General features: G+C 41.2%; 1 protein-coding gene across 13 annotated transcripts in view; it reads left to right on the top strand.

Annotated features, from left to right (window-relative positions):
- RYR3 (ryanodine receptor 3) overlaps nt 1-14872 on the top strand; it is a 564793-nt gene that overhangs the window by 343333 nt on the left and 206588 nt on the right. For 9 of the 13 annotated variants that reach the window (XM_075129720.1, XM_075129717.1, XM_075129724.1 and 6 more), the window contains exons 44-47: nt 797-977; nt 6496-6604; nt 8803-8923; nt 9680-9849. In XM_075129720.1, the coding sequence (XP_074985821.1) occupies nt 797-977; nt 6496-6604; nt 8803-8923; nt 9680-9849 (581 nt within the window). The remainder of the gene's footprint in view (nt 1-796; nt 978-6495; nt 6605-8802; nt 8924-9679; nt 9850-14872) is intronic. The other 4 variants (XM_075129723.1, XM_075129725.1, XM_075129722.1 and 1 more) reach the window with 1 other exon arrangement.

Genomic DNA, 14872 nt, shown 5'->3' with positions numbered 1-14872 from the left:
GCTCATGCGCAATCACTCAAGAAAAAATAGTTACTAAACTTCCATAACTGTACTTCGAGATGTGTTACACATGTTCAATCCATGACCCACCCGTCTACTTCTGTGCATTGGGGTTGTCCAGCAAAAAGGAACTGAGGGGACTCTGGGATGGCTGGGCCCTTTATACTTGGATGCATTGGCCCAGAATGTCAGAGGGCGTTTCAGCCATCCTGGCAGTACCACTGAAGGAAAAGTTTCCAATGACTTGCAGGCTGCACTCATGCCAAGAGTGGAATGAACATGTGCAACACATCTCAAAGAACAGCAATTACAGAAGGTTAGTAGCCATTTTTGTTACCTTCTAGTGATGGTTTAATTATTTATGTGAAATGAGTTCTCAGTCCATTTCCTGCATGGACACTTCAGAAGCTACTATCACAGTTGCTGCCTTTGTTGGCCATTTCAGAAGAGAGGAAAAAGACAGAAGTAATCATGGAAATGAATTCCCCTGGCAACCCTAGAAGTCAATCTTCTAAGTTAAAGTTGTTGAACTTTGGCCAAGGCAGTTTGCAGGCGTTTACACTGTCATTCCCTATATACTAACTGCTCTTTGATTAAGTAGAAGATTTATCTCTGGTGCTGTAAATTTAGCATTTTTTCCTTCTAAACAAAAAGTTTGTTTTTCTTTCTCTCTCTATTATTTTATGTACTGTAAAATTTAGGGAAAAATCCAAACTGTTCATAAATTAGTGGTTGCCTTTCAGAAGAAGTATATTGGCTTTTATATAAGAGGCTAACGTGTCCTGTTGGTCTTTAGGTGAAAGTGTTGAGGAAAATGCTAGTGTTGTTGTCAAGCTCCTTATTCGACGCCCAGAATGCTTTGGGCCAGCTCTTAGAGGAGAAGGAGGAAATGGTTTGCTGGCAGCTATGCAAGGAGCTATTAAGATCTCAGAGAACCCAACTCTTGACCTTCCATCTCAGTGCTATAAAAGAGAAGTGTAAGTAAATGTATATGCTCTTTTGGCAAATGCTGATGTTTCATTAGCTGAATTATTAATCTTGTATACTACAGTAGTACCTAATAACTAACCATGTTTGCCCCATTGTGCTAGGCACTGTATAGACACAGAGCAGCAGACAGTCCGTACCTCAAAGAGTTTACAGTGTAAATTGATAAGACAGACAGAGGGGGGACGGGGAAGGATAACACACAAGCAGAGCGAACAGGGTGACAACAGTAAACTTCATGTTAGCTCCATGATTGCTTTTTAGGCTGGGTTTAGTTAGGAGGGGATCAGCTAAATAGAAGGAAAAGTGAAGGGAGAGAGGACATGGAAGGGAAAGAAGGCGTACGGGACAGGGCAGGGAAGAGTAGGGTAGAGGAGCAGGTGTGGTGTGAAATTGAGGTGAAGAGATTATGAGAGTTGTGGGGAACAAGAGGGTTGGAGTACACACACAGAGCCAATGAGCACCGACCTCAGAAGTCCCGTCAAAATTGTACAACATTCTCTGGCTGTCTGAAGGTCCCTGCTTTAGCTGCTTCTGCTCTGACCTGGAGTTTCTGACTGGTTCCTCCCTGCAGTTTTTCCCCTGAAGCCACATGGCAGGAGGAAAGAAAGGTCTTAGTGCCCAAGAGTGGTGGAGGTGATGTCTCCTCTGTACAGTTCTTGGATGAGGGGAAGGGTGACCCCAGCTGGCCCTATTTTACCCCCTACCCCAGCCAAGATTCAATAAAATCTATGCATTATTGAATACTTTACACAGAAGAAATGTTTTTGCTTCTGGAATTCTGAAAGAAAAGATTAAGGCTGAGGTTTTCAAAGCAGATCAACAGATTGAAAGATACTTGTCTAAATCCCCTAATGTGCTTTGAAAATCTCAGCGTGAGAAATGTCTTGAAGTTTGTCCTTCCATTTTTCTAAAGCAATTGGACATATTTTTCTAAACCACACTGTAGAGTACATTTTTGAATTGGTCATTGTCACAGAATCCTCCTGTCAGCAGACTCCTGTCTATGGCCACACTCACATTTCCATGCAGTGCAGTAGTTTTTTGACTTTACACATCAATTAAAAGTTGATAACTCTGCTTTGATGGTAGACAGCATCCTAAAAACATAAGTGAAGAGTAAACAATTATTATCCTTTGAGTGTTTATTCATGTCCATTCCACATTAGGGATGTGTGCTTGCCTCAGCAGTATCTATAGGGGACCGGCTCTGGCACCCTCTGGAGTGGTGCCCGCATGGCCCAGTATAGGGGGCGCTGTCGGCTTACCCACCCTCGGTTTCTTCCTGCCGTCAGTGACAGTGCTGGACCATCTGCTTCTTCAGCTAGTGTTGTCTCGTTCTCTGTTTGTTCAAACTCTGTAGAACTTGTAGTATACTTGTAGGTAATTGTTGTTACAGTTAGTTACCTGTAGTGATAGTTCTTGAAGTTCTCGTAGTCCCGAACGAGACTCAGCCAGGGGATGGGGCATGCCCCAGTGCCCAGGCTTTAAGCCCTGTGATTGCTGCAAACGGCCTGTGCCCCTCAGCAATCCTCATACCAGCTGCCTAAGGTGCTTAGGTGAGAGGCACATGAGCAACAAGTGTCGGATCTGCAAGTCCTTCAAACCTAGGACAAAGAAGGAGTGCCATATCCATCTGAAAGCGCTCTTAATGGAGTCAGCACTCACTCTGGCACTGGAGCAGCAGTCCGACTCCACACTGAGCACTGTGGCCTCTGTACCCTCTGTACACAGTGCTCCGCCAGTGCCGTCCACAGCCTGGCACCGGTCTCCCTTCACGGCTCCTGTCAAGAAGGTCCCAGAGATCCCAACCAATACTCCCGTCTCGCTCGGGACAGGTCGGCTTCAGGACGCAGCAACTGGCACCAGTCAGACAAGAGCCACTGCTTCACTAGATCCTGGTCGCCTGCTACTGACCGCTCTGCTTATAGTTCCAGCACAGAACGAGGTTCCCTGACTGTGGGACAAGCCCCGGTACCAGAGGTGCTGCCTACATCATCAGCACCGAAACCTGTCCCATGGTCCCAAGTGCAGTGGCTGGGGCCATGGTACCCATGGAACCCTTGGGGGTTCAGCCAACCTCCCCAGGCTGCCCGGTTGGTGTCGGGAGCCTCAGAGAGGCCAGAGGCCTCGGTATCCTGTCCCTCTCCAGTGCTCGAGGCTTCGGGGGGGTAAGACCCCAGAGGTCCAGGAGGACCATGGGGAGTAAGCTACTGGACCACCAATGAACGTTGAGGTTCCCGTGGCACCAGCCAGATGTTGCCAGACAAGGCTATCATGAGGCCCCCTCACCTAGTTCCTCAGGATGACGCCAAAACATACCAGGAACTTTTGAAGAGGGTTGCTTCCAACCTGGGACTTCAGGCAGAGGAATTGAAAGAGCCCTCAGACTCTCTGTTTGATGTGCTCTGCTCCTCGGCTCCTGACAGGGTGGCTCTACTCCTTCATGAAGGGGTTTCCAAAATCACTAATGCCCTGTGGCAGACCCCCTCTTCCGTGTCTCCTATCTCTAAGAGGATTGAACGCAAGTACTTTGTGCCAACCAAAGGACGTGAGTGCTTATACTCCCACCCAGACCCCAATTCCCTTGTGGTTGAGGTGGTTAGCCACAAGGAGAGGCTAAGACAACCATGCCAGGCTTCAGATGCGGCCCAGACAGCAGTGGCTGGGGATCGTCTATTCCCAGTCCCGAGACCCCCTGGAAAAGATCATTACCATTCCCCAGGTGATACTTACCTCAGTGCGATGGTGGACTGATCACAGGACAGTCCTGGAGTTGGTTCCGTTTGACAACTCCATTGAGTTGGTGTTGGATGCCTTGGACCTCAGCTCTGGGGCACATCTCGACGACCTCCAGATACAGGATGTGGTAACCGGAGGAGTCAAAGTTGAACATAAACATCAAAGAGCTCAGAGTGGTCTGGCTGGCATGTGGACTCTTCCTACCCCTCCTGTCAGGCAAGTGGTATGAGTCCTGCCTGACAATAGAGCCTCAATGTTCTACATTAACAGGCAGGGGGGAGCATGCTTGTTGGCTGTCTGTCAGGAGGCGCTTCTGCATCAGCCACAAAATCCACCCAGCAGCTTGTCACCTTCCCAGCATCAAGAATACACTGGCAGACCAGCTCAGCAGGGACTTCTCCTCTCACCACAAGTGGTCACTCTGCCTGGAGCTAGCCTGCATGATCTTCCAAAGGTGGGGGACTCCCCAAGGTGACCTATTTGCCACCACACGGAACAGGAAGAGCCATTGCTTCTGTTCTCGGCAAGGTCTGAGCAGGGGATCCCTCTCCGATGCCTTCCTCCTGTCATGGTTGGGGGGGCCTGATGTATGCGTTCCCACCAATTCTGCTCATCAGCAAGCTACTGACAAAGATCAAGAGAGACAAGGCACAGGTTATCATGATCGCCCCGGTGTGGCCTTGCCAGCACTGGTTTGGCACACACATGAACCTGACAGCAGCCCCTCCCTGTCCCTTGCCCAACCGACTGGACCTGCAGTCACAGGACCATGGTTGGCTCTTGCACCCCAGCCTCACATCCCTCCACCTCTTGGCATGGATGCTGTGTGGCTGAACCCGGAGGAGCAGGCCTGTTTGGAGGAGGTCCAACAGGTCCTCAAGGGACATAGGAAGCCCTCAACCAGACTGAGTTACCTGGCCAAGTGGATAAGGCTTTCCCACTGGGCATCCGGGTATGGTGTCTCTTCCTCCTGAGCATCCGAGCGTGGTATCTCTCATTCCATTACAATCTGTCTTAGATTACCTGCTTCATTTGAGGAACCAGGGCCTTGCACATACTTCTGTTAGAGTGCATCTCACAGCCATCTCTGCTTTGCACCCATCGATTCAAGGACAGACTGCATTTTCCCATTACATGACAGTCAGATTCTTGAGAGGTCTCAAGAGACTCTTCCCACAGGTGCAGGCTCCTGTCCCCAGTGGGATCTTAACTTGGTCCACTCTAGGCTCACAGGCCTGTCCTTTGAGCCGCTGGGCTCCTGCTCCCTTTTCCACCTGTCATGGAAGGTCGTGTTCCTGGTGGCAGTGATATCGGCAAGACGAGTCTCTGAGGTTAGAGCCTTGACCTCAGAACCACCGTACATGGTCTTCTACAAAGACAAGGTTCAGCTGCGACCCCACCCAGCCTTCCTGCCGAAGGTGTTGTCCACCTTCCATATGAACCAGGAAATCTTCCTCCCAGTGTTCTGCCCAAACCACACAAGAGCAGCGAAGAGAGGTGTCTTCACGTGCTGGACTTCCAAAGGACCTTGGCTTTTTATTTAGAGCTTATCAAGCCTTTCCAAAAATCATCTCAACTCTTCATTGCTACAGCGGATAGGATGAAGGGCTTTCCAGTGTCCTCACAGAGGATTTCCAACTGGATCACCTCGTGCATAAGGACCTGTTATGACCAAGTGAGAGTTCTGCCACCACCGATTGTAAGAGCCCACTCAACTACAGCTCAGGCGTCTTTGGCAGCCTTCCTGGCTCACATCCCTCCCTATCCAGGACATCTGTAGAGCCACGACGTGGTCCTTTCTTCACATGTTCACAGCTTACTATGCCATCAGTCAGCAGGCCAGGGATGGTGCTGGGTTCGGCAGAGCTGTGCTGCAATCAACACATCCATGAACTCCTGCCCACCTCCAGGGATACTGCTTGGGAGTCACCTAATGTGGAATGGACATGAGCAAGCACTCGAAGAAGAAAAGAGAGTTACCTTTTCCATAACTGTTGTTCTTTGAAATGTGTTGCTCATGTCCATTCCACAACCCACCCTCCTTCCTGACTGTCAGAGTTTCCGGCAAGAAGGAACTGAGGGTAGGGGGAGCCGGTGGCGCCACTCCAGAGGGTGCCAAAGCCAGTCCCCTATGGATACTGCTGAGGGAAAAACTTACAGCACCAGTGCATGTGGCGAGCACAGACACCTAATGTGGAATGGACATGAGCAACACATCTCAAAGAACACCAGTTACGGAAAAGGTAACTGTCTTTTTCAAAGAGAAATTGGACCTATCACTTAACTTAATATGTATAGGACCTAAATTAGGGCAAATAATTCTCTGTATGGGTGCACAGCAAACTTGAGAACCCAATACATGTTTTAGATACATAAGTATTAGTACGAACTTCTAGATGTGGAACAGGCTACATAATATATAATTGGACTTTTCATACAAAATGTACACAGGGAACATGCTGCAGTTAATGAAAAATAATTTTTAAACAGAAAACACAAAAGACTTTTCCTACCTATTCTGGGCTAACTTATAAAATAAAGACTACAATAAAACCTGAATAAAAAGTGAATAATAAATGTATTTCTTAGTGTAGAAGAAATTAACCTGTGACCAGACACAAGAAATAGGTCAATAAACACTGCTTTCAGTCAGCTGGCGCTTCAGTCTAAAGTTTTACACAGTCACCCCTATAATGAAGAATCCAACCTTATTTTAGGCTATCCTATGGCAGCCAAAATATTCTCATGTTTTTGGTTCCTTTTCAGCAGTGTTGAAGAAGAGGAGGAGGAAGAGATTGTGCACATGGGCAATGCAATCATGTCCTTTTATTCAGCTCTGATAGACTTGCTTGGACGCTGTGCACCAGAAATGCATGTAAGTGGTTTTGCTCCCTTGCTCAGAAATAAAAGTAAAAGGAGTTGGGTAAAATATACAAGCTGCAAATATTTCTATCCATTCAAGTGACACCATACTAAGTACACATTATATAAAGTAAACTATACTTATTGCTAACACTGTTATTACGTGAGCCCAAGATTTTGGATATTAGCATATGTGTTGGACTAATAAAGGAATTACAGTATTTCCCTTGACTTATATTATGAGCATAAGTATAAAACTTCTCATCTAGGCAGCTTAACTCAGATGAAGTATAAGAGGTTTGTTTGTTTGTTTGAAGGACCTGCTTTTATACAGTGTTTTATAGCTGGATTAGTTATGCTGCAATGAAATTACATGAATTGCCTAGGGTCATGTATTGAGTAAGTAGTCTGGAACCCAAGGACCTTTATTATTATATCTGTATGACAACAACGTGTAGAGATCCCGACTAAGACTGGGGCACAAAGCTGAGAGGTAGTTGCTGCCCTGAAATATTTAATTAGGCAAGAGACAAGTGGTGGAAGAGGGCATAGAGAAACACAGAGGTGAAGTGATTCATCCAAGTTCAGTCAGCATGTCAGTATCAGAGTTGTGAAATAGAACCCAGGACCAAAATCCAGGTTCCATTGAAGTCAATGGGAGTTTTGCCGTTGACTTCAGAGAGATTAGGATTTCACTTTACAGGTCTTATAGTGCAGTGCCCTATCCACTAGGCAGCACTGCCTCCTCAAATATGATACGTCAGTTGGTGATGCTGATGCCTTATAAGTAGGATAGAAAAGAAATCATAGATGCTCTGACCATTCTTCTTGATCTCTAATGATTTGATTAAATGTAACTATAAAGAGTTGAAAATAAAATGTGAGTCTTCAGGATAGAAATAGAATGTAGGAGAAATTAAAAAACCCGTAACTTCCACTCTTAAGGAATAGAGTTAATTATTCTTTGATAAAAACAAACTTTGCAAGCTACTGACAAGTGAACTGCCCACTTGCTAGTTGATTTTACCACATTAGTTTTATTGTCCTGTAGCATACTTTGCAGGAGCTGCTAATGTAAACCGATGATTATGTGGCTACTCACATAAAGATTAGCTTGTCTGTATTTAATTCATCACACAGCAATGAATAATTTGCAAAACTGTACTGATATTGATGCTGGATAGGAATCATCTCTATGGTGGGGAAAAGATGGTATATTTGTAAATGGATGTATATTACATTGTAAGTTTTGTCATAGAAAGCGCCATAAATAAGTTCAGATTTATTTTTTTAATTCTTCTTTTTCATTTGCTCATAACTTTCTCAGCCATTTCTTAGAACATATAACTTCCCCTGTGTGATCTTAGACCAAAGATAACTGTTTTGGAAAATCAGTTTGGGTGTTTTGAATAGTCTAAATATCTAACCTAAACACAAAATAAGTTCACATAAATAAACGTTCCGGGGAAGATTTTCACAGGCACGTAGGGCAAGTGGGCACTATCATTGGAAGTTTATAGTAATTATGCCCCGAATCAGTTGCACATATACAAAATGGGAAATGACTACCAAGGAAGGAGTACTGTGGAAAGGGATCTGGGGGGATCATAGTGGATCACAAGCGAAATATGAGTGGACAGTATAACAGTGTTGCAAAAAAAGAAACAGCATTCTGGGATATATAAGCAGGAGTGTTCTAAACAAGATTTGAAAAGTAATTCTTCCACTCTACTCTGTGTTGATTAGGCTTCAACTGGAGTATTGTGTCCAGTTCTGGGCACCACATTTCAGGAAGGCTGTGGACAAATCAGAGAAAGTCCATAGAAGAGTAACAAAAATGATTAAAGCTCTAGATTTGTTGCTCTGGTACCCAAGTTAGTGAGATAAAAGTTAGCTTTGGTATGTCTACCTGAACCCTGTGATTTCAGTGTAGTCATAGCCTAAGTGTGTTTTCAGAAATCTGTTACATCCCATTTAAATTGGGACAGGCAAGAAGGGTGGAATGATTGAAAACTGGAACCTCCCTTTTATATACTCTGTTTGTTTGTTTGTTTGTTTGTTTGTTTTTGTGGGGGGGATTTGCAGTGATTTACAAAGCAAACAAAACCCTTAGCATTAATATTTCAATCAATTAGGTTTTGTCAATGTTTTTCTGATGTCCCTTCAATTAACTAAATGTCGTCTTTTATATGTATGATTGTGTTTCAACAGCTTATCCAAACTGGGAAAGGAGAAGCTATTCGAATCAGGTCAATTCTTCGTTCTCTTGTGCCAACAGAAGATTTGGTTGGGATTATAAGTATACCACTAAAGCTATCAACAGTTAACAAAGGTAACTTCAATTTATCATTGTGCAGACTTTTCAAAAGTGTTTAAATAGATATATAAAAGTTTTTTTGTTGCTATAGTTTCTATGGACTTTGGGCTAAATTAAACCCTGGTGTGAGTGCATCTTCACCTAAATCAGTGGAGTTGCGCCCACATGCGCTAGGGGAGCCCTTGGCTACATTGTTTGGCCATTCCAGAAGAAAGACAAGAAGCAATTATTTCATTAATTCATAGAAAATATCTGGGAGCACCTATCAACAAATTGTACAGTGCAGGTTGTCATCCTTTCCTTAATCAATGCCAAATAATCGCCATGCCCTCCCACACAGGAGGTAAAAGGGGCCTATAAAAAACAGCAAGAATGCCTTTATATGTCTTATACTGGGGCTGTGACTTTACAAACATATTCTGATTGCCTTTTACAATTTCTAACCAATCTTTCTGCATTGTCTAACTGTCTCTATCTCTTTCTCCATAATAGTTCTTTATTGTTAAGAAAATTGCTTTATACATGTTGATTGCTTAGAACAAGAGACAAGGCAATTTTACTGTGGACACAAGTATGCATGCTAGGCCATTGAACTTACTGGTGTTGCAGCTGCCTAGTTCATTGATGAATTAGATCCTATAATTTTATTGTCTTCTATTATACATTAGAATTTTTTTAGAAGATTTGAAAAAAAAAAGTTGTTAGGAGATTTTGAGCTGAGCTGCATTTTTTCTGTGAAATAGAAATTAAATATTTACAAATTTTTTTTAGATGGTACAGTCAACGAGCCAGACATGTCTGCAAGTTTCTGTCCTGACCATAAAGCACCCATGGTGCTGTTTTTGGACCGTGTCTATGGTATTAAGGACCAAAGCTTCCTCCTCCACCTACTGGAGGTTGGATTTTTACAAGACTTAAGAGCATCTGCCTCTCTGGATACAGTAAGTATTTTGTTAGTGAGAATTAGGAACATTGGTTAAGGATACTGGCTACATCAGAGTTACAAAACATAACTTTTTAGTTAGTATTGCATAAAAAGGAAAAGTAATAAATAAGCCTTCTCACAATGTTCACTAATATCAGCAAGCAATAATAATGCAATTACAGATTTATAAACATACAGTACATATGTTTGATCAAAAATGTTCAGAACTAGCATTAGGGGAGGAAAAAGCCCCAAATAAATATAGTATAAAGAGCTTATAAGGTAACAAAAAAGCTAGAAATTTCAATACAAGAATATGTTAAAAAATAAATTGCAGTTAGTATGAATATGCTTAATTGTTTCATTTAGAAAGCTCTCGGACAGCATCCACAAAACTGAACATTCATATAATAGGATCTGAAGGGATTAGGAACTTAAAGAATATGAAAAATGTGGCAAACTGGGCCAGACCACCTTCAGATGCATGGGAACTCTGCTCACATATCTGAGAAAATAATTTATCCTTTTTCCTTTAAGGACACTTTTAGTTCGGGACAGGGGAGGGGCAAGAAATCTGTTTTCTATGAAAAACTAGAGAAATGCTCATGTTTTTTCTCAGGTTCCCAGAATTACTTTAACTCCTTATGCAGGTGCTGGAGGCACTCTGCATAAGAGTCAAATTCACAGCACAGAATGTTAAATCTACACTGATGAAGAAGAAGGAGCAGTGATGATTGACTGAGGTTACAAAACAGAGGATTGGTCAGCCTTTCTTTACTCAGCTGCCAAATTCTCCTGTGCAGATCTTCTTCAACTTCACCAAAGAGTCCTTTGTGCGTCAGTCATATTAGATGCCTCAGTTTTTCAGTTTCATAATCTGGTCACCAACCACCATCACAATTAATCTTCTTATTCTAACTATCCAAATTTCTTAGGTTTTCAATTGGGCCTGGACATATTATGATGAGAAACATTCTCATGAGCTTTCTGGTACTTCCTGTAACCATTCAGTTCAGGAATACTATGAATCCAATTCCTTTGATTCTCTCAAAAGATCAGTCTCTGAACCTTTACGTTAATAAGAACTCTTTTCTTTACAGAAACAGGCATCTATTTGTTTTCAGTTTGGACTATCATAGAAGAGAGATTATATTTCCCATGGAGATGCTGCTTTTTTATTCTTTGTTTTTTGTTACTTTGCTTAATCTAAATACACATGATCTTTGCCAAAAGGCCAAAAAGTGATACTTAATCTAAAATAAAAGTAATTTAAACTATTGTATATAGTTCTTCTTTGTGCATAGAAGTCATAATACCCATATCTAATAGTCATCTTTCTGACACATTATGTACTGCCACACATTAAGAGCCTCACTCTCCACTGTCTTATAACTAACTTGGTCATTTACATCAATACAAAATGAGTGTAAAATAGATGTAACAATTACGACTAGTGTGAGTGGAGAGTTATGATTTGGTAGCAAATTATACCTGTGGTACACAACTTCAAGGCAGCTGAGAATCAGGTCCAACAAATGGAGTAGAACATAGGGTGAGACTGTAAGATTAGAATGTAGTGATTTAACTCAGTATTTCTAAATATCTATGTTGAAATCAGATCCTTAACATTGTTTTCAACTGTTGTTAAGAACAATATGTTGTTGAGAATATGAAACACTGTCACTGACACAATTAACTTCCATTGGTGTCATTACAATTCTTCCACTGAGACTGTCTTTTAGAGTTGATATGATCTGAGGAACTGAATGAGATAATGCAATACTCAGTCTGTAGATCATTAATTTGTTAACATGCATAATGAACATAATGTAAAGATTTATTTCTGTATTCCTATAAGGAACTATAACTGTGGAGGGAAGAGAATGGTAAGATGCACATAAAAGCCCAGAATTGCCATTATGTTCATGGATAATTTTTCTTACAGTTCACCCAGTTAGTCTAATAAAGACTGATTAAGAATAGTAAAAACTAATTAAGACTATCAGGACATGGCCTACTCAGAGAGAAAGAGAAAGAGAGAATGAGTCTAGATCTGCATTTATATATCTACTAGTTTATAATGTATTAAATAGTTTTTGTTATGGCTATATTAAGGGTTAAACTGATTATAAGACTTCTCCCACCCTTGAAACATAAATGTAAACATTTTCTCTGCTTTCTCCTTACCATTATTAGTCTTTCCAGCAACAGTAAAAGCATAAGGCAATATTTTTCTTGCAATACAAATACATACCTGGGGTGAAATCCTAGGCCCATTGAAGTCAATGGCAAAACTCCCAACTTCAGTAGTAGTTGGGGTCAGGATTTTACACTTTACAATTTTTTTAAATAATAATTGAAACCTCCAGAAATGTGAGTGTGGTATAAAAGAAAAATATTAGTGAATGATTTAAAAATTCTAAAACTGAAAACACTTATTTAACTTATTGGTATAATTGAATAAAGTAATGAGCTAACTGGAGCATAGAGGGAAAAGTATGGGTTCAAGAACAAGCTGAAAAACTTCAAAATCTTGGTAGTTTCTGTTAATACATATGTGTAATTGAAACAGTGTGTAGAGTTTGATAGTAAATCCAAGTGTATAACTACAAGTAATGATAGTATTACAATAATTAAAATAGCAGATCTCTTGACATTGTTAAATTTCTGATGTAGTTCTGTCTCATATGTTAATAACAATGCCTGGATAGCTGACTCTTGTTGGGTAATTAATGACAATTACAAGAATTTCCTGCTTGTATAATTAGGGGCCTTATTTTGCTAGCTTTTCCTCATATAAATAATCCTTACATGAGTAGACCTCTTGACTTCAATAGGACTGTTCATTTGAGTAAGGATCAAGTGAGGGCTGAAGGATTGCCCTGTAACTGAGGCTCCATATCAGTAAGTCAGAATGTAACCAGTATCAAAAAGAGGTAAGAAAAACAAAGTAAAAATACTCAAGGCCCATCATCTTAACATTTTTAATATTCAGATAATGGTAGCTACTGTGTTGGACTGAAATGCATATTTTCCCATTTGTGGATGGATTTAGAAAGGTAAAATTCAACTTACAGGAAAGCTTTGGTTCATACATGCACCTGTACCATATGTTGCATTTAGCTTTTCAGAAAAATAATTATAGTCTTAAAAGTTAAAGCTTTTTTTTAACTAGGGACACATTTCTTAATACCATATGGTTTTAGTTTTAAAAGTTTTCTTTCCAGCCTAAGACTACAAAAGCCTTGAAGGGCTGATAAGAATTTTCCAGCAATGCACTGACTCGTATCAGTAGTGGAGTGGAAGTTATGCTGCAACTGAAATCCAGCAGCTTGCCATAGGATGTGTGCTAACCAGCAGAAACGGCTATTCATATTTTTCTTTGAATTGCATTCTTTTGGTGAGCACAGGGTAGGAAAAATATTTTGCAATTTCATAAAAGATTCAAATTCTTTTGGCCCCATTACAGTCCTAGGCACCTTTGTGTAATTCCATATATACATACAGCATATCCCAAATTAACAGTCCATAGAATCATAGAATATCAGGGTTGGAAGGGACCTCAGGAGGTCATCTAGTCCAACCCCCTGCTCAAAGCAGGACCAATCCACATTTTTTACCCCAGATCTCTAAATGTCCCCTCAAGGTTTGAGCTCACAACGCTGGGTTTAGCAGGCCAATGCTCAAACCACTGAGCTAGTTCACTTTCAGGGAATTTATTAAAATCTATATTTATAGACAAAAGTCTTTCCTTTCTAAAGAAGTTCAAAGTAATCTATATACATGCTTAAATAGAGTATAAGTGCATATGTATTTCTTTGTAATAAACTACATTGATATGTAGTATAGTGTGTGTGTGTGTATATATATAATTAAAGTTATATACATGTAAACTGCTTTTTAAGTCATGCTTAAAATTGCAGTATGAGCTAAAACATAAGGAGGAAAGAAACTGAATGTCAGTCCTAAATTTCTGTCTTGAGTAGTCTTGATCTATGTAATTTAATCTAATCTAAAGGTGTCCATGGTGTCTAGGATAAATGTAGTATCTAAGGCCATGTCTACACTAGCAAGCATACAGCTGCACAGCTGTATGAATGCAGCTGCACCGCTGTAAGTTCACTTGTGTAGCCGCGCTGTGCTGATGACATAATTAAACCATCTCCAACGAGCGGCGGTAGCTATGTCAGTGAGAGAGCATCTCCCACCGACTTGGCTCTGTGCACACAAGTTCTTATGCCAGCAAAATTAATGTAGCTCAGGGGATGTTTTTTCACATCCCTGAGCAACATAAATTTTGCCAACATAAGGGGTAGTGTAGACCTGGTGTTAGATCTGAGGCTACATGTATCATGTTACATACTTTGGACTGCCATTTATGACCTCAGCAGGTCAAGTATGGAGTGCCTTTATTTTGTTTTTGTTAGTGTCACTGTCTTACCTAATATTACATTCAAGTAAAGTTAAGGTTAAAAGCTATATTTCTGGGTCTAAATTCTATCATTGACAACCTTTAGAAAACCCTAAAACACCATGGGGAGTGAAAGATAACATTTTAATGCCCCAAAATCAGGGCATTAAAAGCTACACTGCAAACTCTCCACAACAAGAACTATAGAGGATTGTTCTTAGGTTCGGTCCAGGGCTTAGTGGATGTGAACTGCACACAATCCTCTTGATAGTGCAACGGCCATTACTTGTACACCCCCAGAGATTATCTATGCTTCTGACAGGTGTTACCTGTGCAGGGAGCCACCACTGGCCAGAGTATAGGCAGACATTAACACTGTTCTCCAGCATAAATGTGTGCCTGTTCGGAGGCTGTTTCAGTGATGAGCCCTGTTTCTTTTCCCTGATTTTTAGTATTTCGTAAACACTCTAAGATGGAGTTTTCTCAAACTGACAGACAGTAATACACTTGAAGAATGTTTTAGGCATTAAAATTGCCCAACATACTAAACTGATAAATTCACAATTTAAATACAATTGGTATCTAGACACTTTTGGAAATATATCATGGTGTTTATTTCAGAGCATTC

Source organism: Caretta caretta, chromosome 6, assembly GCF_965140235.1.
Source record: "Caretta caretta isolate rCarCar2 chromosome 6, rCarCar1.hap1, whole genome shotgun sequence".
Classification (NCBI taxonomy): Eukaryota; Metazoa; Chordata; order Testudines; family Cheloniidae; genus Caretta; species Caretta caretta.
The sequence above is the reverse complement of the archived record's forward strand: the minus strand, read 5'-3'. Positions and strand labels throughout refer to the sequence as shown.